This window comes from Colletotrichum aenigma (assembly GCF_013390185.1).
Source record: "Colletotrichum aenigma strain Cg56 chromosome Unknown KSG_Cg56_contig01, whole genome shotgun sequence".
Lineage (NCBI taxonomy): Eukaryota > Fungi > Ascomycota > Sordariomycetes > Glomerellales > Glomerellaceae > Colletotrichum > Colletotrichum aenigma.
Window position 1 is genome coordinate 3,292,764 of NW_023500907.1, and position 27,695 is coordinate 3,320,458.

A 27,695-nucleotide genomic window follows, 5' to 3' on the forward strand; every position below is an offset into this window, starting at 1 on the left:
AGTGATTTGGTGATTAGGGTTGTTAGAAACTGATGTTGGTGAGGTAAAAGTTGAAGACAAGAGTGTGGTCCACACTAAAAGGGATGACGATCTCTTTAAAGCTTTTGGTAACTTCGAGTTAACAGATGCGGACTGGTGCCATTGATGAGCGGAGTTGCAGGTTGAACGAGGGGAAGTCAAACTCCGTCCGGACGGCCGACCGGCCGTTTACAAACCGCGAAGGTGTTAGTAGCGGGACAATCCCTCGGTTTCAGTTCCAACTTCCCCATAACAGGGTTCCATCTTGGACGGGTCCTGGCGGCCGCTCCAGTTCACTCACTGAAGTCACTGTGGAGTTGTGGAGATACAGTGAGAAAGCGACCCCTGTCTAGGTCGATCGTTCTCACCTAAATGATTCGTCAACCTACTCTCAGCGCAGCAGGCTGCATCCTTCGCTTCACATGCAACATTTGGCTTGTTCCCTCCTTTGGCTAAAACCCCGACGTACTGGAAGGCTAGGCTTTCAGCAGCTATTGTGGTTTGCGTGTGAGGATAGAAATCTAATGGTCTGGTTTGAATGTCGACCGAGTCATGTCAAGTAAGTCGCATCAGGTCATCGTAAACTGGAAATCAGTTCTGTTTCCTCCATTCCAGCTGTGAATAGTAATTCTCGGAACGGCTTGTCTTAATTTATTTGGTAGCATGATATTCAATGGAAGCATCAAGCCAATCAGCCATATTCCCAACAAAATCCAACACATTGGAAGACACAAGTTAGATGACGTTGAAGCTTAAAACAAAGATAACCTGCCCGTCAGAGGTGGAGAAATTTAGCAACTGAAAGCCTGACTGAGAGAAACTTGCAGTATTCTGTTGGGAAAGTCAGTGATACTTTCAGGAGGAAACTTGCGCACAATCTACACAGTTCCATTTTCAATATTCTTTTTGATCGGCTTGTCTTATGACAATTTGGCTGGCATGTCTGCGGAAGAAAGGCTTGCCAATACCCTCGCAAGCAGAGTCCTCTGGGTATTGCTTATGTCTCTTACTTTGAAAATTACTAAACGGCAAAGTCTCCTCAAGTTACGTCTTTCTGTTAAGTTGCGTTTTGGTGCCGCATCAAACAGTAAACATTGAAATTCTGTCAGAAGAGAATCCATGAAGTGCGCCGCGAATCTGTATGGATGACTTCCTTCGGCTGATAAGTTATTGTCGTGTAGGTCTTCCGGAGAATAAGCGTGCAATTTTCTTTCAGTTCTAGGTACATATGGCACTTATCCTAGGTGGTAAAGTCATCACTCCAATGCGTGTACATATAAGGTCAAGCCGAAAGCAAGGGCTCACAGGCTCGTAGAAACGCTGCGTCAGTTAGGGACACTAATGTTTATGTTGCGAAAATCCAATGCTACACACGTGATAAGCATTCAGGAACCCGCCTGTTTTGGTGGATTCGCACATCAGCCAATGACCTCGCAGGTCTCGCTTGATGTCTGTCTACTGCAGGCCCAACCACCCCGCCCTGTAGTTGCCTGATGTTTTGTTGAGCTCTCCATTCTGCATCCATTCAAACTCGTATACACTCACCTTGGGCAAAAATTGAGCTTGAGCGATGTCAAGCTACAGCTATCACCCTATCGACCCAAACACCAACACGATCCGCCTTCTCCGCTTGTTTCAAGGTCGGCGATACTACAATGACGAGCTGATCTGCGGTGAGCTATTCGAGGCAGAAATCCCGCACGATCGGGATGACACCTACGAGGCGCTTTCTTACACTTGGGGGGATCCAACACGGACCAAAACAATTACCATCAACGACCAGAAAGTGGCTGTCGCAACCAATCTGTACGATGCGCTTTTGCATCTCAGGGACCCTGAAAAGGATCGAATTCTCTGGGTAGACGCTTTATGTATCAACCAGCAAGATGCTTTCGAGCGCACACATCAAGTTGCAAAGATGAGCGTCATCTATCAAAAGGCATGGGCTGTCGTCATTTGGCTCGGAAAGACAACTAGGGATATCGAACTACTTTTGGAAGCTACTAAAGCTTTGGACAAGATCGTGCGACGACGTCCAAGACCATCGAGTAACGCCGAACATTTGAAAGCCTGGATTGACGAAGGCCGTCAATTCATTTCAGATAAGAGAGCCATCAACCCTGACTTCTACGAAATCAGACAACGGGCGTTGAAAGAGTTACTCAGCCGATCCTGGTTTCGCAGAGTGTGGGTCGTCCAAGAAGCCGCCTACGCCAAAACAGCCTATATTCAATGCTCTTGGATCTCAGTTCCCACAAGGGTGTTTTGCATAATGCCTCATCTTCTGGAGATAGATATGGATGCTCGCTCGCAAGCATTACTCGAAGTCCTACCTGGCCCGCTGAGACAGAGCTCGTGGTGGAACGATACCCGAGACCTTGGCACTGTACTGCAAAAGTTCAGTTCATGTGAGTCGACAGATCCACGCGATCAAATCTTTGCCCTACTCGGTCTATCGTCCGACTGTGCAAAAGACGGCCGAGTTTTCTTGCCAAACTATGAACTCAACACGCTCGAGTGCATCCAACAAACGGTCTTCTTCCTAGCTTTCAGGGAAATCCCAGTTTCCGATTTGTTCTCTCTGCCAGATTGGGACCTAGAGGCCTTTCGTCAAAAGTTACCATCTCTTAGATTGTGCTTACTCGAATGGGGAATCAGTCAGAATGACAACGGTGTCTCCCTCGTGCGAAAGCTTCTTCGCGAAGGCCCACGCTTCGAGAAATACCAGCAAATATTCTTAGATGAACTTCCATTGAGTTATCTCATTTCGAATGGAAAACCAATGGAGATGATTCAGATCTTCCTGGAACACGATGATCTGGATGTTCGCCAGGTGAAGAACGGCCTAGGTCATGCGGCATCGTTCAATCGCATCGATCTCATCCAAATGTTTCTAGGCCGCGAGGATGCGGATATCTTGTACAACATACAAGACATCAAATCCGCCCTTGAGTGTGCCATGCAGTCTCAGGGCTGTGATGCAGCAGAGGCACTGTTCTCTGCAGTGCGCCACCGTAAGGGAGACCTTTCACAGGTATACGAAGGTTTACTTCTGTATCGAGCAGTCAAGTCTGGGAACACACGCGCTATTACCATGCTTGTCCAAAATGGGGTCCCTCCCGATATGCCCATCCCCCACGATGAGGGTGCGGCTATACTAGCAGCTACCGATCATGAACGCTCAGAAGCGCTAAAAGTACTTTCTCGTTTGGGGGTTGATATAAACGGAATGAGTGTATTCGAAACCCCTATATCTAGTGCAGCAAAGTTTGGTAAACTGGAAAGTGTCACCTGCTTGTTGGGCTTAGGAGTTAGGATCCCAACCGCGATCGTCGCAGATTGCGCATCTTGGTGGACTTACAAGGGATGCAAGCCGGAAACAGCTATCGAAATGGTGGAGCTTTTGGCAAGGAAAGGTGTAGATCTTGATGTCAAAAATTCTTCTGGTTGGAATGCTTTGCTTTCGGCAATTAAAGTCAAGGATCGCCCCATGGTTGAGCTCTTGATCCGTTTAGGGGTCAATCTGGAAGTCGTAAACCAGAATGGAAAGCGCGCCTTGCTTTATGCTGTCGAGTTGAACCACGTCATAATAACAAGACTGTTGGTCAAAGCTATGGCTGCACTTCGGGAGGGATTGCATGAATTGCCTGCTTTTTATGCTGCAATACTTCTTGGGGAGACCAAAGTTGTACGTTTCCTTGGAGAACGTATAGATATTTTCACAATGCCCGAGGAGGTTCTCTCATCGTTGCCTGATTATGTGTTCGAGAACTTGTCGGAGGAACGATGGGGGATGGATGGATACTTACGAAGTCGTGGAGTAGACCTTCTCGGATGGAAAAAGCAGGAACGGGAGAAGAAGAGAACAATAGAGCTTGAAAACAGACCAGTCAAACGGAAGAAGATGAATCACACATAGCAGATAGATTGGTTCTAGAAGGAGTCTGTATTGGTCTTGTCGTCTGGTGTATCTCTTTCTATTAAAGGAAAAAGCTGTGGTTCCTATAGCAGCTGGATGATTACATGTTTTGGCCAGTTTCTGCAATGATAGCGTTGGGTGAGAGGTTGTGTTGTAGGATCTCAAAACTCTGATTAATATGAGTAACCAAATTTTCGCTTACAAAAAGATCCATTCATCCACTGGGTTTGAATATTTGTAAGTGCCCGAGCGTAAGAGCTGCTTTTACAAGCCTCGGCCTTCTCCTAAAGCACTTGAAACTCGAAAGCGTCAAAATCGGAACTAGCTTTGTAGAACACGGTCTTATGTGGATGTCCCTGTACTAAACAGCGAGCATCTGTTTTGCAGGCATCGCAATTCCTCTAACCAGATTGGAAGTTTCTAGAGATAACAAAGTTAAGTATTGAACTTTTGCCGGAATAGTAATGTTGCTGGTGTTGTATAATCGAGTCAATTGGATTCTACAGCCAGAGTAACGCTACTCGCTGGTCTTTACCGTCTATTCAACAACAAAACATTTGGGATGCTTGCGAGCCGCGGCCTTGGAGCGGCAGCCTTTTGCAAAGAGAAACGCAGGCTTCTGATTAAATGAGACCGTATGAGGACAGGTGCAGCCCCGAAGAAAGACGCAAGTAGGAGACATGCAAGTGTACTCGGCCTGGTCCGGATCCCCGGAGCCGTATCTGTAGTGACAAGCGAGGTAGCCAGCAGCGCAGACCTTGCGTGCTTCAAGAGACTGAGGACCGCCATGCATCTCGGATACGAGTATGACCAGGGAATCGCCCGAAACGTCGGCGACGGGAGAAGCAACTGCAACGACAGCGGCCGAGATGAGAAGGGTTTTGACTAACATGGTGATAGCTTTATGGCGTAATGAGTATGGGAATAGTAGAAAACCAAGTGACGTCGAAACGAAATGAGTACTGCTGACTCTGGTCATCAAAAACGAGGAGAATCTGAAACGCTTTTATAGAGATAGACCACGATATTCGTCAGGAAAAGCTACTGCCTCTACGATCAGCGTCCGCGATGAGAGATAGTGGGTATTCATTGCGGCTGCACATCCATGCGGAGACATCTAATTTCGAATTCGATGCCAACTTCGGTTGCTGCCGCTGGATCCAACATGCTTAATGAGTCCCCCACCGTCCTACATAGGGCTGACTCTCAAAATAGCGAAAGAAAGCCCGGATATCTCAAAAACTCTCGTCAACATGGGGGTTTCGCTGTAATCGTCGTTGAAGCCACGGAACATTGTATCACAACTCCATTGGGGTTACCTAACACTAACTTCTTGCACCCACATGATGCGAAGGCTCCAAATCTCATTATCTGCTCGCGTCGTATAATCTTTTCTCTGAGCTCGTCTTGGCTCGCATGTCAGGTCTCTACATTGCTTCGATTTTGAACTACTAGTACTGACGGCCTCGTGGGACACGTTGGAGTTCAGTGGACAGCGAAAGAAGGCGAAGACAAGCTGACAACTTAATTCCTACCACTATGACACTCGCTTCAAAAAATACAAGACAAGCATGCTGCGATGTGCGAAGCTGATTGCGCCAAAGGATATGCAGCTCAGAAAGGGTGCCACGGGTTGAAATCGCATCTTAAGAAGACCAAAGGAGGCATTCGCTCCGTGAAGGTTGCACCAGGAGGCCAACAGGCTTTTGGTGGCAAGTGCGGGCTGTAGTGACCGGTTCATGTATGCCTACCTATGTCTATATGCTGCGATTATTGACTGTTGAAGAAAGATTCATAACGGCAATACAGTTGATATTCTCAATAAGTCGAAAACTCAGTTCCCTGCTTTCTGTTGACGAACATGCGCTGATGAAAACAACCCAGGCTCTGGTAGGCCTGCGGGCAAACACCGTGCGAGTGAAACATCCCAAGGAAGACACGGGGAAGGGATGAAACCAGCGCTAGATTGGCAGGCGGTTTAGTGGCTGTTGGTGGTCAGATTTGCGCCCCGGGCTGCAGATCACGGAGACAATGACCCCTGTAACTCTCCGCGCGGAAGAGCATACTTGAACTTCAGTAAAGCATTTAAGCAGTGGCCGCTGAGAAAGCATATCGAGAACTGCGCCGGACGATCAAAGAGTCCGAGACGTTCACGCCAACTTATCCCTGAGTTTCCTCTGACAGAAACTCAAATGTCTCGGCACAATCGGGCGTTCATTTCACACAAAGTTTCATGCTTCAGACACGTCGAAATTTCCAGACCATCAAGCTCACAAAAGGGGAGTTGCAGAAAACGGGTTGCTAAGCGCCCAGGCTCATTTCCCGATTCCGCCTAGCAAACGTCTCAGCGTTCCATCGCCCCTTATCAGCCGAGCGTCTTGCGACTCGGATATAAGGAAAAAGAGAGGATCCCTTCATCGTTGAGTGGACACTTTTTTTCTACTTATCCGGCCTTTGCCCCTTTTATCACGTGTTTCTGCGTTTCCCTGCGTTTCCCGTTAACAATCGTTCGAAAAGTCGATGGCGACCTCCCATCGCATGTAGACCTGAGCGCCTGCTGCTGGTCCCGTTTCATTTCGCGCAAACCGGCCTTGACATTCCCATTCTTTGTAAATTTGCAAGCAATCTTGTTTTTCGTTCCTTCTTTATATCCTTGTACATTACCAACACCGCCATGAGCTCCGGACTAGTCCCGCGGGACGGGACGCGCGAGCATGAGCCCATGCTGGGGGGCCGATCGTCCGTGGATTCCGACGTGGAGAGCCGACCGAGCGACACCCTCCTGTCCAGCTCCGCCGACTTTGATGAGAAAGCGGCCTACAGACGCCCTGCGGGGAGGAGGTCCTTCAAGTGGATTCTGGGTCTCACTTGCCTGTCGATGCTGTTGCTCTTCGGTCTCATCTTCCTTCAGTTTTTCAACGTACAGAGCAAGGCGGCGCCGCCGGAAGAGGCCCACGGCGAGGACAACCACGCCGGCGAGCAGCAACAGCAGGATGAGCCCATCCCGACGCCCGAGCCGGAGCCCGTGGCAGAAGTCACGCCGACGATCGTCGCGACAACGAGCTTGGTCCCCACGCAGACGCCTGAGGTCAAGTTGACGCCTGAACAGCAGTTCGACTTGAAAACTGGATTTGCGGTATCAAACGCGACGACGCTACGCGAATATGTTTTCAACATTACCAGACAGTCGCACTCACCTGATGGATTCGAGAAATCGATGATCTTAATCAACGGACAGTCCCCCGGACCACTCATTGAGGCAAACACCGGCGACACAGTCCGTGTAACCGTCAACAACCAGATGCTACAGGAAAGCACGACCATTCATTGGCACGGTATCGACCAGAGGAACACACCTTGGATGGATGGCGTTCATGGCGTTACCCAGTGCGCGATTCCTCCTGGTCAAGGCTTCACTTACCAGTTCAACCTCACTGAACAACGAGGGACGTTTTGGTGGCATGCCCATGTCACCGTTCAGGTCACTGATGGACTATTTGGACCCTTGGTATGAACCGTCACATGAATCTATACCCCTCAGGGCTATGAGCTAATCCATGACCAGATCATTCATGACCCGGATGAGAAGATTCCGGCAGTTGATGATGACAAGATTCTCATGGTTGGTGACTTGTTCCATGAGTACGGAGGAAACGTAAGTCCACCAACCCACCTCTCACTCATGAACGACCTGGGTCTCACATGAGTCACAGCTCCTCAATCAATACTTGAGCGCCACACCTCCCTGGGCGCCTACGAAGCCTGGCAGAGAGCCTCCGCCAGACAACGTCATCATCAATGGAAAGAACACATTCAACTGCTCCAGCATTGCCGAACACAAAACAGGCGCCGACAAGGCCGCCGACAAAGGTAGCGGCGAACACAACATGGCAGACATGGACATGACCGACATGAAGGACCATGACGGTCACAAGATGGGAGGTCACAGCTCAAAGCGAGACGACTCATCCAAGTGCACCTGGGGCACCTTGCACAACACGCGCGTAAAGAGCGGATCAAAGTCCCGTCTCCGCCTCATCAATCACGGCACTTCAACCCCGATCTTCGTCACCGTCGACAATCACACCATGGAGATTGTTGAAATCGACGGCGTCGAGGTCAACCCCATCGCGACCACCCGTGTGTACATGAACCCAGGCCAACGCTACTCCGTCATCGTCAACGCCAACCAGACCGCCGGCAACTACCTCATTCGTGCGGACGCTGCCGTCAGGTGCTTCCACATGTCGCACAAGAACCACAAGTCCGGCATGCACGGTGCTCCGTTCGGGGCCACCGCCATCTTGTCGTACGATGAGACGGACATTGGCGTCCCGCCGATGGGCCAGGCCTGGAATCTGAAGGCCACTTCGAGCCCTGGCATTGGTAAGGAACCTTGGGGCAGCCACTGCGAAGACTTGCCCTTCAACTTGCCCAAGCCGATGAGGAAGAGGACTGCGTACATTCCTGGAGACAGGAACTTCCATTACTTCACCTTCCGACAGGACAAGGTTGGGGATGTCGTGCGCACTCACGTCAATGATGTAAGTCACCATACATGGAAACTTTGAACACCGACTGACATTAGTAGACGCTCTTCACCCCACTTAAGGATGACGCGACCTTGTGGAAGGTCATGGGCCAGGACATGTCGCTGGAAAACCTGAACTCACCGACCCCGAAGTTGGACTTTGGCAAGGATCAATTCGTTCTGTATTCCAAGGACGACAAGGCGGCCCAGATCGTCGTCAACTCTGACGCTATGATGGTTCACCCTTGGCACTTGCAGTAAGTCAAGTCTTCTGAGATTTAACAACCGCAATGATTGTAGCTAACACCGATAGCGGCCAAAACTTCCAAATCGTTGGCTGGGGTCACGGCTTGTTCGGACAGAGTGGAACGACATGGAATTTCGACAACCCTATGCGGCGAGACACCGTCACCATCCCCGGGTTTTCGCATATCGTTATCCGCATTCTAGCTGATAACCCTGGCGTGTGGGCGTTTCATTGCCATTACCTCTGGCACGCCGAAGGTAAGTTTTATGATCATCGTTGGTCCCGTGTAATAGTTGCTAACTCGTATCCGTAGCTGGCATGTTCGTCTCTATTGCGCAGAGAATGGGCGAGCTCGGGACTTTGCTGGGTTCACTTGATGCTGCTGGCAATGCCGAGGCCATCAAGAAGAAGTTCTGCCCTACGCCGAATCCTCCAGCAGCGCCAGCAGCGTCAACGCAAACGGCCAATCCGATCCAAGTCGGACGAGCATGAGAAGTCGTTGGGGTGATGTAAGCATATGACTGTGAACAAAGATAGAGGTACATATTTGACTACATGCATAGCGAAGAGATGTAAAGATTCATCAATGCAGCCATCGAGCTCAGACAAAATCATCTACTCTAACCGTGCCGGAAAACTGATTGCAAAGACTCTGTCTAAAGGTAGACCTACAGATCTATTCCAGTCTATTTGGCTTCTACTTAGCCTCGAACAGCGAAGCCCTCCAGGCCGCCGTCGATCCATTTGTCGACAGCCTCTTCAAACGCCACTGTCCCCAGGCTCCATCCCACCGTAGGTCCCTTCTTGTTCTCAGGGTTCTTTGGCTTGGTCGGGTCTCTGTAGTCTGTGAAATATGTCGGAGTGCAAGATGCCACCGTGGCATACCACGGGCTGTACGGCTTCAGGCTCTCAGTGTAACGTTGCTCTGCCTCTGTGCTGACTTCCACCTCAAGTCGACTGGCATCAGAAACCTGCTCCACCGCCGTCTTCGCGATGTGCGCAACCGTCTTTGCTGCGATGGTGAGCGGGTATGTCGTGTTCGCCGAGCCCGTGGCGCCCTTGGCTGTGTAAAACAGCAGGTTGGGAAAGTCGTGAGTAGCGACGCCGAAGAACGTTGCAAAGTCTTCTGCTTTCCACTTGTCGGTCAAGCTGCGGCCATCGCGACCTCGGATGGACATGTCGAGGACCTGGGCAGGGTCTCCATCCACACCAGTGGTTGTTGCAAAGCCAGTAGCCAGCACGAGCACATCGACTTCATACTCTTTGGTCGACTCGCCCTTTCCAACTAAGATACCACGATCGGTGTAGCCGGAGATGCCCTGACCGTCGGTATCGACAAGCGTGACGTTGGGGCGGTTGAAAGATTTGAGGTAGTCTTGATGGAAAGTCGGACGCTTGCACCAGCCAGGGTACCAGGCCTTGAGCTTCTCAGCTACCTCCGGTTCCTCCACCTCGTGGTCGACGTGCTTCCGAAGATCAGTCGCAATTCCTGCATCTAGTTCCATCATCCGCTTCAGATGCTCAGGGACCTTGGCGGGCGTGATCTCCTTCGCTCGGGGGCTGCCAATAAGTCCAGAGAACTGGCGCGCACGACTCCAGCCATCCTTGAGTAGATCATCCTCAGGAACCGCCTCAGGGTGATCGTTGAGGTACTTACTCAAGTTTCTCACCCTCTTTGACTGCCAACCCGGCCCTCCAGCAACCTTTGCCCAGCTCTCGGGAGTTGTCTCGACCTGTTCCCTGGGGCCGCAGTAGGACGGGGTGCGCTGGAAGACGTAGAGCTGCTTTGCCCACTTGGCTAGTTCGGGAACCGCCTGGACTGCTGTGGCACCGGTGCCGATGATGCCAACTCTCTTGTCTTGCAAGTTCACCAAGTCGGGCTTGGATTGGGATCCGCCGGTGTATGCATAATTCCAACGAGCCGTGTGGAAGATTTCGCGATTCTTCATGAACCCCTCGAGGCCGGGAGCGTCAGGTGCGCTTGGGGAATAGAAGAGACCACCAGCGGGCATAAGGAACTGAACGCGAACGACAAAGTCGCCGCTCAAGTCCTGATGGTTCGTTCCCAAGTTGCGGCTCAGCTTGACATTCCATCGCTTTTGAGTTTCATCCCAGTCTGCACTCTTTGCTTTGGTGCAGAACATGCCCTGGATGCCGAACTTCTCGGCGATGCCCTCAACATTTTGACGAATCTCTTCGCCTTTGGAGTAGCGGTGCTTGGGCACGAATCCTGTTTCCTCGAGGAGCGGCAGGTAACAGTACCCTTCAACATCGCAGGTCAACCCCGGGTAACGGTTCCAGTACCATGTGCCTCCGAAACCGCCGGCCTCATCCACGACGACGATCTCAGATGGCTTGAACCCGGCAGCGATCAGATGGTAGGCGAACAAGATGCCGTTGTGACCTGCGCCGAGGATCAGAAAGCGAATCTCGGACCCGTCTCGCAACGGCGGTGTTTGCTTTGCGAGGTTGTCGTAATCGGCCCACGGGTCTTGGTCGAGGTTGTTCATGAGGGCGGTGCTTCTGAATTTGAGGCGACCTCCTCCTCCGGCCGAGATGGCGTTAAATCTTTTCTCGCGCTCGGCTTCATACTTGCTCGCAATCGCGTCGATGGCAGCCATCTTGACAGATTTTCTGGGGTTTCAGCAAAGGGTGGATGTTGTAGCGTTTAAGGATGGTGAATGAATGGCTCATGTATAGCCAGGTATTGAAGTAATTGATAATAAACTAACCTTCAACATTTCAACATGCAATTGAGCTCGCAATGTTTGTTTTATATGTGCTTTTCATCGCCAGCTTGATTACTCTTAGGAAGCCCCGGGACCTTGACGTGAAGGCGAAACCTTCCCGACATGGACTTTGAACATGGTTCATGATCACCACTTTCAAGGGCTCTCGACTTCCACGTCAACGGAACAGACCTGAGCCACTTACCTCGCGCAAACTGACGGAATTGCTTGGAAAACCCGAAGTTTTATGGAGCGGTTCGTCGTCGTCGGAGTTTCGTTTGCTGGCCTGCCAATCAAGCACGGTGAAATGCCGAGAGGGGTACCCACTTCCGAACAACACGATACCATGCATCTGTGCACGATGGTGTTCTTTGAACATCGGCTTTCGCATTCGGTTCTAAATGTCGTGATTCGTGAGTTGAGTAACCAATTGATTACTATACAGAAGTTTGAGGCTTCTAAAGTATAAGACAGAATCTCAATCCGTCTCAGCCAGCTCGACGTCTCAATTGTTTGTATTCTCTCAGGACGGACGGAGTTACCCCGGTTTCCCGGATATTGTTTCTTGGGTGGTATCCTCACCCTGGGCCAACACTCCCTCAAACTACGTATACCATATCGGAATGGGAGCAAATTGTACCTAGAATTCAAGTCAGAATTTTACCACCGAACTTCATCCTACTTGAGGCTTCAATCGAGTGATTTTCGCGAGAGACCGAAGAGAGATGATGCCAAGAATTGGCCCCGACACTCGCGGGCTTTATCCGGACTGGAGCGGCGCCGTTGTCCTATCACAACGTCCATGCCGCCGCACGTGTTATTGATACTAGGACCGGTCCCGCACGCCCGCGATCCTTCCGGTTTGACCGGATGTTACCGTATAAATAACACCGATCATTTTCTTGACGTTGGTAAATTCCAAAGGAAAAGCTCTCATGTTGTCATGTTCTCGCAAGGTCCACGAGTGCCCACGTCTTAAAATGTCGTCTTTCTCCAAACTTGCTGCAGTCTTGTGTACTCTGAGTTTTCAGTTGCTCGAAGTCTTTGCGGCTCGTCAATCTTACGATGTGAGGAAGATTGTCGACGCTTTTCGTCACCCACACGATGACCTCACCATCCTCTGCGCTCATAGAGGCTTGAACTGAGATTCACCTCAGAGAAACCGAGAAAATGACGTGCTAATGCTTTCCAGATGGAACGGCACCACCGAGAATTCTCGAGATGCTTACTTTCGAGCTACGGAAGCCGGATTGGAATGCATCGAGACGGATATTCACCTCTCACTAGATGGCCACCTGCCCATGATCCACGATGGCGGGCTTGGACGTACGACAGACGTTGGTGAGCAGACGGGACAACCGGCATACAACCCTTTCACTGGTCAGGGGTACAACCCACTTGTCAGCGAGCACAACTTCACGGGCTTCATCGAGAACCTTCACCTCCGAGACGAGCAGGGCAGAGTCCACGTGGAGACAGTCCCTACGTTGCCTGAGATGGTGCACAGTATCTATGAAACTGGAGCCAACGTCGTACTACAGCTCGACTTCAAGGAGCAAGCTGCAGTCGAGCCTGCCTACTGGGCCTTGAAGAACCTCACAAACCGTGTTGGGGTGCCTGCAAACGAGTGGTGCATCTACAAGTTGCAAGCAAAGTGGTGGAAGAACCCTGCGGAGTTCGAGGCATTGGAATGGGTTCAGGATGCGTTTGCTTCTGGCATTCAGCTTGCTTACATCCCCGTCTACAACCCTGAAGATGAAGCCTCATGGGATACTCTTACCTCACTTAAGGAGTTTGCCTCAACGAATTACACCATCAGCGCCGAGATTGAGGTATATTCGACCGGTGCTCCTTTGCAACCCCTTCAGGACTATATTGTTCATAATGGAACGGAACAGGACACCTTTAGAACATCTGGCATTTTGTGAGTTTGTCTCGTAGAGGGCGCATATAGATGGGCCCGAATGAACTAACAGAGCTCTATTTACGCCGCTGGAGACCTGGTTGATTTCATCACCTCAGACCTCACGCGGTTCGGCACAGCGAACTATACTATCCCAGACGATATTCACACCAACAACTCGGTGTTTGTCTTCCAGGAGAACAAGGCCCCAGCACTTCTCGACTCACTTGTGGGAAATAAGTCGCTCGATGGCCATGACTACCGATCTGACTTCGACTGGATTGTCAAGCAAGGCTTCCAGTGGGTCATCACTGACATTGCCGATGTCTGGGATGCCGAACTGCGCGCACAGGGCAAGCGCAACACAAGCTACTTATTGAATGGCAGTGAAAATGATAGGACGAACGGCTGGTATCGTCGAAGACACGCTCGCGATTTTCCTAGGGTATCAGAACGATGGATTTGCGAGAAATGGTGGAGGGTCCTGAAGACTTCCCTAATTGGAGACTAGTCTAATCTTTCCATTCGTTTGATTGCCCCTTGGTGTCATGGAGGGCTCATATGACCATGAAGTGCATGTAGGAATATTCTTAATAATCTTGATGTGTAACAAAATTGATGTCAATGTGATGGGGGCTCTTTAAAACTACTGTTGTCAAACATATCTCTCGTACTCAAAGCCTCAACAACGGATATCATATCTTTCCAGCATTGCAGTTGGAGTAGTTGGGCAGACCTTCTGCTACAGGTGGCAACATCGCGCTGTAATTGGCCACCTATCCGAATTGCCCCACTGTTTCAAACAAATACAGTGTCAACAACGAGATCCCGCAGTTGCCGATGGGATCATCATGTTCATCTGAGGCGCTCCCTTCCTGTCACTGCGTGCAGATGAACCAGCCATACAACCTCAAGTATGCCCAACTTCCGACGAAAATCATGTCATCAATGCAGATCTTCGAAACTAGCTTGTGATCGGAAGCAGCCACGGTGCTCCCGGTGCGAGCGCCGAAGCTGGCCATGTCGCTATTCTCCCGTATCAAAGACTGGACGGCCTCTACCCGATAAGCCCCAGCATGGCCAGGAATCTTTCTTACACACGCCTGGACATGTCTCTGAAGAGACTGCATCGGATGATCCGATCGTCACGCCGACAAGCACATTCAATCCAGCGGAACTCAGCCGCCCACAAGTAGCCAGCGTGTTTGAGAACGTCGTCGCTACCGATGATATCCAAGATTTCGGGTGGGCAGCTGAGTTGAATGATAACACTCCTTGGACTGGTGATGCCTTCTCCAACTACACGAACATTCCTTCGGTAGCACCGAACATCAATATCAATCCAGATCTTGTGACCGATCTCATCGCCGACATCAACACCGAAATATCCAGGAGGGCAAATTTTGAGCCCTCCATGCTTGTGGACAATAGCCTCCTGCTCCGACCGCGAAAATGGCGAAGCACAGAGTCTTCTATGACATCCAGAATGATGCGAGGAGATATTCTAACATATCCCGAAATGCTGATCAACGGCCTCAATCTGCCCCCCTTCATCAGTCCGCCATGCTGCGGCGACGAACGACAGTGCCAAGAGTCAGGGTCTCATCAATGCCTCCCGCAACCTTTGGTAGCATGCGCAAGCATCATTCGAATGTGGCAAGCAAACAGCCCCGACAACAAGGCATTCATATGGAGGACCATCTACATGGAGCAACAGAAGCTCCTTCACGAAGTAAGTTGCCTTTGGCGTTCTTGCAATGACTATTAGCATCTGCATACTTGTCACTAGTCGCTAATTCCGGTGCCTTTGAAGCATGAGTCTTGCGAAAAGGAGACTCTGATAGCTGCTGTCCAGGCTGCTGTTTTATACACCATACTCCACATTGAAGAAGTCGCGTCGATTCCAAAACATTATGTTAGATCTCTTCTCATCACCTTGGGTGTAAGTTTCTCTCTTCAACAGATCGTCACTCATATTGTCACTAACGTTCGTGATTGAAACGCGCAGACCATGACGTTCTCGATGATGAACGTCCGAGATATGGATTATTGTCACCAAACCGATGAGGTTCCTACTCGGCATGAGTGGATATGCAACCAAAGCATGTGGAGGTGAGAAGCCCCTTCCATTCGACCTTGTTGTTTCCCACTAACAGCCATGTTCTGCCAGAGTGACATCCTTCTGCTATGCGCTGAATGAACTGCTCCACATCGCAAAAATACCTTCTTCTGGCAATGGTGGCGGGCCATGCCGAAGAGTACACCTCCCCAGCACCCGCAGCCTTTGGACAGCCAAGTCAAATCTTGAGTGGCAGCGCCAATACGCGAAGCAGCTTTCTAAACGACAACTCCGAGACTGTTACAGGATTGCGCACCTTCGGGAGTATTCCAAATATCCAGGAGACTCCTCGGCAGGAAGGAGCTGGGCGACTGACCTTGATGATTGGTGCATGGATCATGATGAGTTGGGCACGCTTATCTGGATGGCTACAAAGCTAGACCCCGTGTAGAGGTCTCAATTCTACTCTTCAAATGGTATCCCAAAACATACAATGTCTTGCGACACAGTTGGAACTTGCTCATCTGGTGAGCAGGCGGACGTGTGTATTTGCACAACGGTGATGTTGTGGCGCGGAGACAAACATTCCTAATCCAGTAAGTCCGGACTCCATGCCCGTATTCGGAGCTTGATCCGGGCATAAGGACGGCAACGACGTCTTAGAATAAGCGTCTATAAACGGTTCTGGCAACGGCAAAGCAACAATAATATCAAACTCATTGATTGGTCAAGTCGGCCTTTTCGCACTTAAATTTTCCGACGCACGTAGAGTGGTTGACGTCAGAAGGACGCCTGGCCTGCATAAGAGGGCTTTTGATTCGGTCCCAAATTCCATGATTACCGCTTGATACTATGTAGGCCAGGAATGCGCGGAGTTAAGCTTAACCGTTGGTCCGAAGCCGCTATATACTACGATCGGGACGACGGTTTTAGGTGCATGGTGCCTACTCTCCATGGCGAGCAAAACGAAGCATAAATATAGATGAATCTCGTTCAAAGTCCCTGGGTTATTTCCATCATATCAATCAAGCCTGCGAGTAACTTTAACTTCCAAATAAATCTGACGACAAACAAACTCAGCGAAACCATGGCGCCGAAGAAAATCATCCTGATCACCGGTACGTAGCACCGCAATTGTCTGGTTTGCAGACTAAGAAGTCATGCACTTTTCTGGACCATATGTTGACATTCATACAGGTGCTAATCAAGGCATTGGCTTCGAAAGCGCTGCAACAATTGCCGCCGCTTCAGCCGACTATCATGTCATCATTGGCTCCAGAAACCCGGAACGGGGCGCCAAGGCTCTCGAGGAACTCCAGGCCAAAAGCCCCGTCGGCACTCTCAGCTTGCTCGTCCTCGACATCACTTCAGATGAATCCATCAAAGCAGCATCCGAGAAGATCGCCGCAGACTTTGGCGTTCTAGACGTCCTCATCAACAACGCCGGCATGATCATCACAAATCCCAAAGACCGGCGTTCCGAGCTTGTTGAGACATTCAATACCAACGCAGCGTCTCCGTTCGTCCTCGCAGAGGCTCTGATACCTCTCTTGAAGAAATCGAACGATGCTCGCATAATCAATGTGTCGACCAGTCTATCTTCGCTGTCGGAACGGACAGACCCTACCTCTGAGTACTATATGGTCAGAAGCGAAGCGTACCGCATCTCCAAGGCGGCTTTGAACATGGCTACAGCTCACATCATGTTTGACAATAGAAGCTGGGGTGCGAAGGTGTGGGCGTATTGCCCGGGGTATGTAGTCACAAACCTGACTGGCGAAGAGGACCGCCAGACCAGACTTGACCAGGGCGCCGACGACCCGAAGACCAGCGCCCAGGGGCTGCTTGAGATTGTCGAAGGAAAAAGAGACGGTGAGGTCGGCACGTTCATAGGCAGAAACGGGTTACATATTGAATGGTAGATACTTTGTGGGAATAAACACTTCTTTTACTGTACAGAAAGCCACACTTCTCATCATCTCATCGCTGTACTGATATTTCTGTCGTTCGCATGATTCCTGTATTACTCTTATCCTCTCTCAAAATCATCTCTTCACTCCCAGACCCAGAGCCCCTGCCACCATGCTTCTCGTAGACAGTGTCGTGAATATTACTGGCGGCAGTTTTATGAGCATCCGGGGATCCAGCGAAAGGGCGGTCCTGCAACTCATACTCCGCCTGACTGTTTTGTTCTCTGTATCCGCGTCGCCGCATCGATGAATTGGTTCCTGTCGGTCGCCTGTTCTCGTACAGTTCTCCATGGTAACGGTCGCTCGATGAAATTTTGAGGGCGTGGCCGACTAGAGGCTTCAGGGATGGGGCACACGCGGCGATGATACCAAGGTTGAGTTGGAGACTGTGCAAGTCAGCACGAAGTATCTACCTGGATATATTTCAAAGACACGGCAGTACTTACAACTCCCAGAATTGAATGCTTTGGTAGCTTTGACACAGTCAGTGAGGGTCGTTCTTTCCAGCGCGACTTGGATCATTTACAAGGTCTTGTCTTGGTCCTTTCCGTAGGCGATCTGGTAGATTGACTTGATAACTCCCATAGCAACAGCACTACATTATGTCAGCTTACTTGATAAGATTCCGTCATTTGGTACGAAACCATCAGCTTACAAGTATCCAAGACTCAGCACAACCACTAAATAGATTCTCGTCCGAAGTTTCATCTGCAGGGTCCAGATGATCGTAACCGGTAGCGTTGCGAAGCAGACGTCTGTGAAAATATTGAAAGCAGTATTGATAAGCCCAAACTTGATGAAGAGCGTGATTGGATAGCACTTTGGTTGAATGACTTTGTCCCAGTACCCCTCAAGAGGCTGACAATAGAAGAAGAAAGTCATCCATGCCATGATGCTGTAGGCTGAGACAAATACTATGGATTCTGGTTAGGCACTGGGTTGGAATCTAGATCTGAGCTGGCAACATACCAATCAATGCCCACAAGGAGCGAGAGTACCAAACGCTACGACTCAGTCGAAGTAGCGAGAGACCAATCGAGACTTTTAGGAGAGCCAGACCTGCAATCGAAGAGATGATAGATTGAAAGAAGCTCGATTTCCTCATGATGAGCATGTCTTCTGCGGCAATAGTGATGGTGTGTTTCCCGAGACCATGGAAGGATTGTACCGAAAAGATCGTCATGCCTGCAACGGCACACAGCTATTCTCAAGTCGATCAGACTATCTGTTATAGACAGTCATCCGAATCATGTCAGACTCACCACAGAAGCTACAACGACAAAATCATCTTTCCCCATGAGCTTGACAACGAACATCCGGGCATACACTCGAAGGGCGACGAAAAGGAGAGCAAGCGCATGAAATCCCCCAGTAACGCCCAGGATCATGGCTGTATTGCTCTCCGCGGCCCACTCTGGGTCGATCGGCTTCGGCGGCGTGGCCGGTGGTGGATTCGAGGACATGATGGCCAAGGAGGTAGCGCATATGCGCCAATCAATCTAGCAGTAAATGCACATGCAAAAACAAAGTTCAAGACCAATGACTAGTGAAGAGCATAACACGAGGTAATGAGCTGATTATATGTTGACTTTCTGGCCGCGATCATTTATGATGTGGCAACGAGAGGAATCACAACTGTGCAGACAACGTTGCAGAACAACTCTATTAGCCTGTTGCTAACCGAGTGGTGCGGGAGGCTGCTACCGATCTGGCCGCAGGATTTGTGCTGCAGGGAGCCTTATGCGATCACATACATCCCGTCCCTAGTTTCCGCAGACAACGGAATTTTCGAATTCTGGTTGCAGACACCGTTTCACAGTCCACCTTCTTCGACGGAAAGAAGTCTCATAGGAACGGTTCACCGATGTGGCCAGGGGCAGCATCATGCTTCCTGCAGGCGACTGCATTGAGAAAATGATTCCCGGTGGGATGGAAATATTTAAGCCAATCAACAGACCTGCGGCGTGATTCAAGAGGGTGTGCTGCGCGCCACAGTATTCTCGGAGCTTTCGCCTCCTGTATGGGGGTTGATTTGGTGTGTGTCGGTCATTTTCCACATCGGAGCACTAATGAGGCATGGGCGAAGTTTGACGACATCAAAGCAGTTCGCATATACTTCCAGACTTACTTCTCCAGGTGAGCTATCAAAGATCCTCTCAAAAATATTGAACAGTCTTTTCGTTACTCAAGTAGACAATTCGGTAGAAAGCATTCCCAGAAGTCTCGGTATGACCAATGCGGATTTGTACTGAGCGCAGTGATGCTATCGACCACAACACGACACCATGTCAAAACTTGGAAAGCCATGGATACAAATCACTTCACTTACCAAGAGAGTCTAATTTCTTCATTTCGTCTATCAGCTTTTCCTCCTTGGCTGCAGTATCCCATCGGTCACTCAATGACGAACTAAGAATGGTGACCGAGACTAATCCATGTCAGCCAAGTACAGCTTCTTGCGCGTTGAGATCCGAGCCTGTCGTAATGAACGTTCTAGACTATGGGCTTTCGGACTTTCGGCCCCCTAAACAGCATGATTTGCCATCGCCAGCCACACATGACAACCATGAGGAGGAGGTTTGACTTGGCAAGTAAGCAAAGAAGCATACAAGGGCCATGGGCTCCACCATATCGTCCATATTAGGTAAGTCAAGCCAAATTGTGGTGATCCTTTCCCATACCCTTACGTCTCTGCCAAACGTTTATGCTTGTGATTATCGTGTGGATAGTAGGCATTTAGCCAGGGTTACAGCGACGACGTCTTGGAAGCCAGGGGTAAACAAGAGAAAAAGCAAAAACATTCGTCGACGTTCTTCATTGCCCAGAGGCCGTAGCCGCAGCCACTCGACCCTGGCACATTCTCTGCAGAGACCCATGCCGTGGTGGTGTGATGCGGGCCGACGTAGGGCATGTTCCCCGTCCCCTCCACTGATGCTAGCAGACGTTGGGTGACAGCTGGTGGAGCTCCTGCATGGCTTGGCGGGATGGAACCAACACAATGTCACATTTCAAACGAGATGGACGCCGACTTTGTCGTTCTCGCTTCCCCTCCTTCAAATTTCCGTCGGGTTGGCGTTCCCCGAAGAGGCTCGACGAGCTGGCTAGCAATGTGCTGTGCCGTAGCGAGCGGCGAGCGGCAGAGGAAACCACGCGGCCTGCGGCACACAATCCTTATACGCCCCCAAGTGACACACATCAAAAGCGTGCAGCGTCCACGGCAATCTTGCCCACAGCGCGGAAGTTGGCTCGGTACTTGGTCAGGTTAATTGTCGTGAGCAAGTTTGCGGAGGTTGTTTGCTTGTCAAGAAATTGTTTAGTTTAGACTCGCACATAAGGTTGCGGATACTCCTGATGTAGGGCTGAAGGATAGACTTCTATCACCCATGTTCTGCCAGTATCTCCTCAAAAATCATCTGTCCAAGCGTCCTGGGAATGCCTGCCTCTCGCAGACGTCCATCCCATTCACTGAATGGTCATTCGATCGGATCTTGTCCTCAAAGTCTCCACCAGCCGGCCGCGCGGGCTCTTGACTATGGTTCAAGGATCTTAGCCAGGACGATTTTCCCGTCTGGGATGTCACCACCGAGGGGCCGAGAGGCTCAAGCCTCCCTCCTCATATGAGATCTACTGACCTCTCCCACATGCAGATTGTTGACCAACAACTGAGTAACTACCCGGAGCTTAGCAAAGGTGGCAATGGATTCGCTCGCCAAGCTAAGCTATTGCCAGCAATATTGAAATGAAATTCGGCAGTGATGAAGCGGCACTTTCTTGTTACGTCCTCACATTGTATATAGAGGTCCTTCCGAAGTGCCCCATTGCCACGTTTTTGCGTTCCTTTTTCTCACCCTCCCTCCTCACGCCCGCCTCCCTCTGCAGATCTTTTCCCGTCTTTTCCTGACGCTGCCGTGTTTTTGGTGCATACAGAGGCCCCTTTCATCTAAGTTCTAGTAACTCCTCTCAAAGACACACCATGCACGCCGTCAAGCTCCTCGCTGCACTCGGCTTCTCGGCCTTGGCTTCCGGCGCGCCCCTTGACACGCCCCTCCAGGCTCGTGACGCTGGGGATGTCCTCGCGGAGCTGCAGTCTCAGGCTATGGAAAACCTGAAGACAGCCGAGGCCAACGGGACTCTATCTAAGCGTGGAAGCTGCAATCTGATGAATGCTCAAGTGCGCAGAGACTGGTGAGTTTCCGCCCAAGACGGTCCACTTTGCGACTGTATATGTGAGCTTACAAGTGACCTTGGATTAACAGGGCCGCTTTCTCCGCACAAGAGCGTAAGGAGTACATCAGTGCGGTTCAGTGCATGTTGACTTCGCCGTCGAAGTCAGACCCTTCTTTCGCCCCAGGCGCCCGCAACAGATATGACGACTTTGTTGCCGTTCATATCAACCAGACTCGCACCATCCATGGCACTGTATGTCTACTATTTAGATGAGATCAGGTCCAATAACTAATTTAACAATTTCAGGGCAACTTCTTGACCTGGCACAGGTACTTTACTTGGGCTTACGAGAATGCTTTGAAGACTGAATGTGGCTACAAGGGCGCCCAGCCTGTAAGTCGGTGACCCCTGAGATTTCGTGCCTTTTCGCTAATAAGACAATGTAGTACTGGAACTGGTTTGCCAATACCGACGACCCTCGCAAGTCTCCAGTATATGATGGAAGCGACACCAGCTTGAGTGGTGATGGCGAATACGTTCCTCATAACGGCAGCGTCAGCCGTGCCCCCAACGGAAATATCGAGGTACCCTCCGGATATGGAGGCGGTTGCGTCATGAGCGGCCCGCTCGTCAAGTAAGACCTCACTTCTTCCACACTCAGTGCCAGACAACATAAGGAGCAAATCCTAACAATGCGATAGCATGACCGTCCATCTTGGTCCTGTCTCCCCAGGCATGGATGGGCTCGAAGTCAACCCCAATGGCCCCATGGAGTACAACCCCCGCTGTCTTCGCCGCGATCTTAGCGCCTATTCCGCCTCCACGTGGATGACGACAGACAATCTTGTCAACGTGACTATGGGCCAGGCCTCCAAGAACATCTCGACGTTCCAGAACGAGTTGCAAGGCCGCTTCGGTGATGGTTTCCTTGGAATGCATGCCGCTGGTCACTTCGTTGCGAACGGAGACGCCAGCGACCTCTACTCCTCACCCACCGATCCCACGTTTTTCCTTCATCATGCTATGGTTGACCGTGTCTACTGGCTTTGGCAAGCGATGCACTTGTGGGAGGCTTTTGAGATCGCCGGCACCATCACCATCCAGAACCTGCCCCCTAGCCGTGATGCTACCAAGGATGACCTAGTCCTCATGGGTGTCCTTGCTGAGGATCGTCCTATCAAAGACCTTCTGAATACTATTGATGGCACCCCGTTCTGCTATATCTATGCATAAGGTCGGCATCACTGCCACTTGAGGGTCTGGACAGTAAAATAATCGCATATTTCACCACATAAAATAGCATCATTCCAATGTAATACAGCGCAGAAAACTATTCCAAATGCAGTGACGCATGCTAAGCTTGTTGATGCCTGTAATCTTAGTCCCTAACAAGTTCCCATAGCCAGTCTCGCGTGTTGATTACCGCGTTCAGTCATCATCATCAATCACGTGTTCATGCAGTCCTATCTGGGTCATCATGGCCACTCAGATGCGGGGAGCACTCGCAACTCCGATTGTCAGATTGATCACAATACCTTCAACAATGGAGTCAAATTCGATCTACAAAGCACTTGACCCGGAAGACAAGCAGATCCGACTAATCAGAATCGATTCGGGCCTTGAAACAGCGCAGATGACAGTCACTCTCGAAATCGCGAGTCTTAAGGACAAGCCGTCGTTTGCGGCGCTATCATACGTTTGGGGCGACCCATCTATCACTGAAGAGATCTCAGTCAACAGCCACACGAGCCGCGTCACGGACAATCTGGCCGCCGCATTGCGCCACATATTCAAGCAACAGGAAGTCATCACCAACGCTCAACAGCAGCAATCAGGACGCACTGTACAGCCTATCTCACGCCTCTGGGCCGATGCACTCTGTATTAATCAGAATGATATCGAGGAACGCAGCCAGCAAGTGGCCATGATGGGCGAGCTCTACTCCTCGGCATCTGTGGTTCTTTCGTGGCTGTCTTCCGTGGACGGCGATCTGCCCTTCACCTTTCAGACGCTCGACAGCATATTTCGCGAAGTTGAGATTGAAAACAGTGGCGAGTTTGAAGCTGTCGTTTCTCGTCCACAATGGGTGCGTAAGTATGCTGTCTTCGCCCGGCCACGGATGGACGATTGGGTACGTGGTTTCAAAAACTTGGCTGAGCTGCCATACTGAAGACGAGTCTGGATCTTCCAGGAGGTGGTCTTATCGAAAAACCTCGTGTATCTCTGCCCGTCAAGCGCAATTCATCGAACAATGCTTGAAAAGAGCGTTCGCTATCTATTACGCTTAGCTGAGGCATCGCCAACACTGGACAACAAAGGATTCGAGGTTGCATTGGCGATGCTAGGGATGTACACGCCGGACTTCAGCTGGTTGCTGTCCAAGGCATCCGCTGCGAGTTCCCCCGGACTGACTCGAGTAAACAATAATGTTGCAGCTCGGATCGAGACCTCCGTGTCTGGTTTAATCCACGATGCAACGAACCCGAGAGACCATGTCTATGGCATACTCGGGGTGGCCGCATTGGATATACGTCCCGATTACAAGAAGAGTCTGGTTGAGGTTCTGGAAGACTACGTGCGAGCCGTCATTCTCGAAAGAGAAGTCCAACCGGAAGAATGCTATCTTGCTTTCCTGAGCCAGGTACCGAGAGGCCTTCGGCAGCGTGTCGGACTATGGGACGTGCCAACCTGGGCGCCTTGCCACGGAGTCGAGTATCGATCACGACCCAGAGGGCACAACTTTACAGCTAGGGGCCTATCTTTTAGTCGTACGCCAGCTAAAACTAGCTCGAGTTGCAAAATAACGTCTGAGGGGCACCTGAGGCTCCTTGGATGTCGTGTTCAATCTATCACAAGGATAATCGACGCACCAAATAGTATCCCAAATGATCAGATAGGCCGTCTTCTACATCTCTTTGATGATCTGTTACAGCGACGCGGCGACACCTACGTAACAGGAATATCGACAGTACAAGCTCTCGCACAAACGCTGTTCCGCAAAACGGAAGGAGAGATGGACATTCAGCCACTTTTGGCCCGCGTAAGAAGATACGACGATGGTGTTCCACCTAAAGGCGCGCTCTTGGAACAAGACGATCGATGGACCACAAACTCGAAGCAACTTGGCTCGTTACCGCAAAGTAGCTTTCCTACTCTGCGAAAGCACCTAGAGCGCGCTAGTTTCCGGCTGCCAGCAGGAAAGACGGAAGTTAGCGGTGCGTCGGGGGTGGAAGAATTGCTGAAGGAGTTTGCAGGAAATTGGTGGCCACTTCTAGAGACGCAACTGAAAGTATCCCAGGAGACAATTTTGTTCGAAACGGGTGATGGATATCTTGGGCTTGGGCCTGGGGAGCTGGATTCGGGTGATTTGATTTGCGTTCTTGATGGATGCCAATCACCCATGGTGCTGAGGAAAGCCGGAAAAGTCAGCAATGACCTCACCTATTGCATCGTCGGCCCTTGCACTGTGCCTGGACTTATGCAAGGGGAAACCAAAAGTCTTCTGGAGGCGGGGATGACAACAGTTGCCATGTTTGACTTGTGTTGATGATGTCTACAGTGGGTGTGATATTGTCTTTCCAGCGCTTGGATAGAGACCGCCTAATTTTTCCGTGCCTGCGCGGCTATATTTCCTGTGCACTCAAACAATCCTATCGAAAACGACAGTAATAGTAGTAATAGTAAGGACGAGGATGAGGATAACTATAACGATAAGAACGACGAGGATAGAAGTGACGACTAATAAATATAATAATAACGATTCAGACGACGAAAACGATGAAGACACCGACGGTAATGTGGTCAGAGTATAGCCACAGGAAAAAGTAGTCGCTCTAGCACAGGAAAGATAGGCGACAGCACGGCTGAGTACGTTTCGTATTAAAAACACCGTTTTATAAACGGAATGAAACCCTCAATTAGTACGAGATTGAACTGTGACAGTGACTCAGGCTTTGCTCCCGCATCTAAGATATTAATCTCGAGAAAAAGTAGGAACTCATGGCCCGGGTATAATCAAACTTGCATCGGCTCAGCGTCCAGGGGGCTCTCATGAACGCTTAAAAAATGAGACCATCAGGGCAATGATGATGCTGCGAGAAGTATTATTTGCACCTTCAGTGGCTTCTTCAAAGTTGCTTCAAGTGAAACATAGACATCACGTCCCAATTAGCTCAGGCAAAAGACACGGACCCAAGTTTATTTCTGGCAGCTGTCAAAGACGCCATGCAGAGGCCGACTCTAACCTGTAATCAGAGTGCACTGATGCCAGGCGCTAAGCTAGAATCATGGAATCGCTGACCGGTACATGCTATTCAGCTCAGGACTTCTGTTGGATTCGGATTTCAAAGAGGACGACCAAGTACAATGGCTTAGAAACGAAAGACGCTTTTCCCAGTGAGATCTATCAGGCTTTAGATCAACTATTTAATCGGTATAAGAGACAGGCAACGTCGAGCATTAACAACGAACCAAATGAATGCAGCATTGCAAGATTGGGATTCCACTCTGCCTGCAGGCATGATTTTGGTTGGTTGCCAGACCGAACTGATGGTCTTTGCTCGGTAACCATAGTGACTCGAAGGTCCCTGAAGAAAAAGACACTGGGGAATCGCAGTTTGATAGCTGCAAGAGCGTCAAACTGGGCCATGAATCCAGGTCAATCCCAGTTGATGCCGACGCGTCTGCACGCAACCAAGGTGATGAAGATGACCGGCAGGTCTCCAGCAGAAGAGCCGATAGAAGAGGCGCAGCAAGATGATGATGAAGTGAGAGGCCCAAGAAAACCTGGAAATCCCCACTTTAGGCTTCACCGTTTCAATCGTGAACTCTTCAGTCATCCCTCTAGGCGTGTAGCCAAGCGCCGAGAACACCAAGAGCAGAAGCCCAGCTCACTGCTGACGCCGTCGAAGAGCCACCGCGGTATCGATCGCACCCAATAAACCCCGAGTTGGTACCTGCGCATGACCCCTGCAAGGTGACCTGGTCAGTGGATCGAGCGGTTCGCTGTTCTCTGTTCTGACAATCCACAAATGACTCCGTTGTGGACCCCCTTTTTTCCAAGCTTCCCAGCCTCTTTTTATCCACAGCTTTCGCCGCCGCCGACACGCGCAATTCCCCAGATGACGTTCGACGAAGAATTCCACATGCAGACATGACAGGTTCCATCTGAGCCGTCGGAGACATCAATTTGTCGACAGCTAGAACCTTGTTCACCTCACTCACCGGCCTTTGAACATGAGCACGCCCTGTCTCACTTCATAATGGGCGGAGTCATACTGAGCCCTTCCGCAATGCCGGCGTCGACCGGGCTGTCTGAGGCTCCCGCGCCAACGCCCGCCGGCGACGTCAACTTTGGGCGATTATTCCAACGCGATGAAGACACGGCGCAGATTCTCATCACGCAGACCGTCACACGATCGTGGACTACCTACGTCACAGTCGAAACCCTCCACGGCGGCCTCCCAGCAGAACCGACCGCCCGGTCGTCATCAGGCCTTTCCGGGAAGCAGCTCGGCATCATCCTCGGATCCGTGCTCGGAGGAGTCTTGGTTCTCAGTCTCATCGGCTGCTATTTCCTCTGCAGAAGATGGAAGTACTGGCATAAGGGCCGCATCCCTAGATCGCACACAACATCACCTTACGCCCGGACAAAACCGAAGTTCCGGTTCGGCCTAAGTACTTCTCCCATATTCAACAGCCTTCTTGAGGTTTCACTAACGTCCAGTAGCTTCTTCACGCCTGAATCTGGCATCTGTATTTACTCCTGGTACCCGCCAGAACCCTCGTTCTCGTTCAACCTCGCCGTCTTCCCTTTCTTCGGCGCCTCCCGTGCCTCCGCCGGCGAAGCCACCTCCCGCTTTTTCTGGCGGCTTCAAAGGCTGGTTCGGAGGCGGCGCAAAGCCGGATGAGAAGAGAGGTGGAGGAAGCTCCGTCACGAGCAGCAGCGTCTCTTAAAGAAACGGAGATACAGAGGCAGGCCCGCCTGAAGATTGGTCAACTGGGCGGCAGCATAGATTCTCATGGTAAGTTTTGGCTCAGTGGTGCAACAGCATGGCCATCATTCTGACCAACCCCGACGCGAAAACAGAAGCGACAAATGATTTATGTAAACGTATTATGGAGTTTGGGTTAAGATCTCGGTTATGACAAAA

At 50.6% G+C, this 27,695-nt stretch overlaps 8 protein-coding genes across 8 annotated transcripts; 6 read left to right on the plus strand and 2 right to left on the minus strand.

Annotated features, from left to right (window-relative positions):
- Positions 1-6,611: 6,611 nt before the first annotated feature.
- Positions 6,612-9,207, plus strand: Laccase-0 (Laccase; the record flags this gene model as incomplete). The annotated part of the gene is made up of 6 exons (XM_037316150.1): positions 6,612-7,445; positions 7,503-7,592; positions 7,651-8,481; positions 8,529-8,725; positions 8,782-8,972; positions 9,029-9,207. 6 exons carry the CDS (start codon positions 6,612-6,614, stop codon positions 9,205-9,207), a joined length of 2,322 nt encoding a protein of 773 aa, XP_037186176.1.
- Positions 9,208-9,416: 209 nt separating this feature from the next.
- ausC-4 (FAD-binding monooxygenase ausC) lies at positions 9,417-11,336 on the minus strand (the record flags this gene model as incomplete). The annotated part of the gene is made up of 1 exon (XM_037316151.1): positions 9,417-11,336. The coding sequence occupies one exon, from the start codon at positions 11,334-11,336 to the stop codon at positions 9,417-9,419; it is 1,920 nt and encodes a 639-aa protein (XP_037185181.1).
- Positions 11,337-12,424: 1,088 nt separating this feature from the next.
- Positions 12,425-15,857, plus strand: CGCA056_v000891 (uncharacterized protein; the record flags this gene model as incomplete). Its single annotated transcript, XM_037316152.1, has 7 exons — positions 12,425-12,429; positions 12,637-13,368; positions 13,423-13,733; positions 14,520-15,079; positions 15,137-15,289; positions 15,356-15,459; positions 15,518-15,857. The coding sequence occupies 7 exons, from the start codon at positions 12,425-12,427 to the stop codon at positions 15,855-15,857; spliced, it is 2,205 nt and encodes a 734-aa protein (XP_037185182.1).
- Positions 15,858-16,493: 636 nt separating this feature from the next.
- tropE-9 (Short-chain dehydrogenase/reductase tropE) lies at positions 16,494-17,328 on the plus strand (the record flags this gene model as incomplete). The annotated part of the gene is made up of 2 exons (XM_037316153.1): positions 16,494-16,524; positions 16,604-17,328. 2 exons carry the CDS (start codon positions 16,494-16,496, stop codon positions 17,326-17,328), a joined length of 756 nt encoding a protein of 251 aa, XP_037185183.1.
- Positions 17,329-17,386: 58 nt separating this feature from the next.
- CGCA056_v000893 (uncharacterized protein) lies at positions 17,387-18,839 on the minus strand (the record flags this gene model as incomplete). Its single annotated transcript, XM_037316154.1, has 6 exons — positions 17,387-17,762; positions 17,823-17,849; positions 17,903-17,971; positions 18,032-18,290; positions 18,346-18,577; positions 18,639-18,839. The coding sequence occupies 6 exons, from the start codon at positions 18,837-18,839 to the stop codon at positions 17,387-17,389; spliced, it is 1,164 nt and encodes a 387-aa protein (XP_037185184.1).
- Positions 18,840-21,349: 2,510 nt separating this feature from the next.
- On the plus strand, positions 21,350-22,776 carry CGCA056_v000894 (Tyrosinase-like protein orsC; the record flags this gene model as incomplete). Its single annotated transcript, XM_037316155.1, has 5 exons — positions 21,350-21,561; positions 21,633-21,795; positions 21,850-21,936; positions 21,990-22,177; positions 22,245-22,776. The coding sequence occupies 5 exons, from the start codon at positions 21,350-21,352 to the stop codon at positions 22,774-22,776; spliced, it is 1,182 nt and encodes a 393-aa protein (XP_037185185.1).
- Positions 22,777-23,086: 310 nt separating this feature from the next.
- On the plus strand, positions 23,087-23,713 carry CGCA056_v000895 (Heterokaryon incompatibility protein 6, OR allele; the record flags this gene model as incomplete). Its single annotated transcript, XM_037316156.1, has 1 exon — positions 23,087-23,713. One exon carries the CDS (start codon positions 23,087-23,089, stop codon positions 23,711-23,713), a length of 627 nt encoding a protein of 208 aa, XP_037185186.1.
- Positions 23,714-26,834: 3,121 nt separating this feature from the next.
- On the plus strand, positions 26,835-27,452 carry CGCA056_v000896 (uncharacterized protein; the record flags this gene model as incomplete). Its single annotated transcript, XM_037316157.1, has 1 exon — positions 26,835-27,452. One exon carries the CDS (start codon positions 26,835-26,837, stop codon positions 27,450-27,452), a length of 618 nt encoding a protein of 205 aa, XP_037185187.1.
- Between the last annotated feature and the right edge of the window lie 243 nt (positions 27,453-27,695).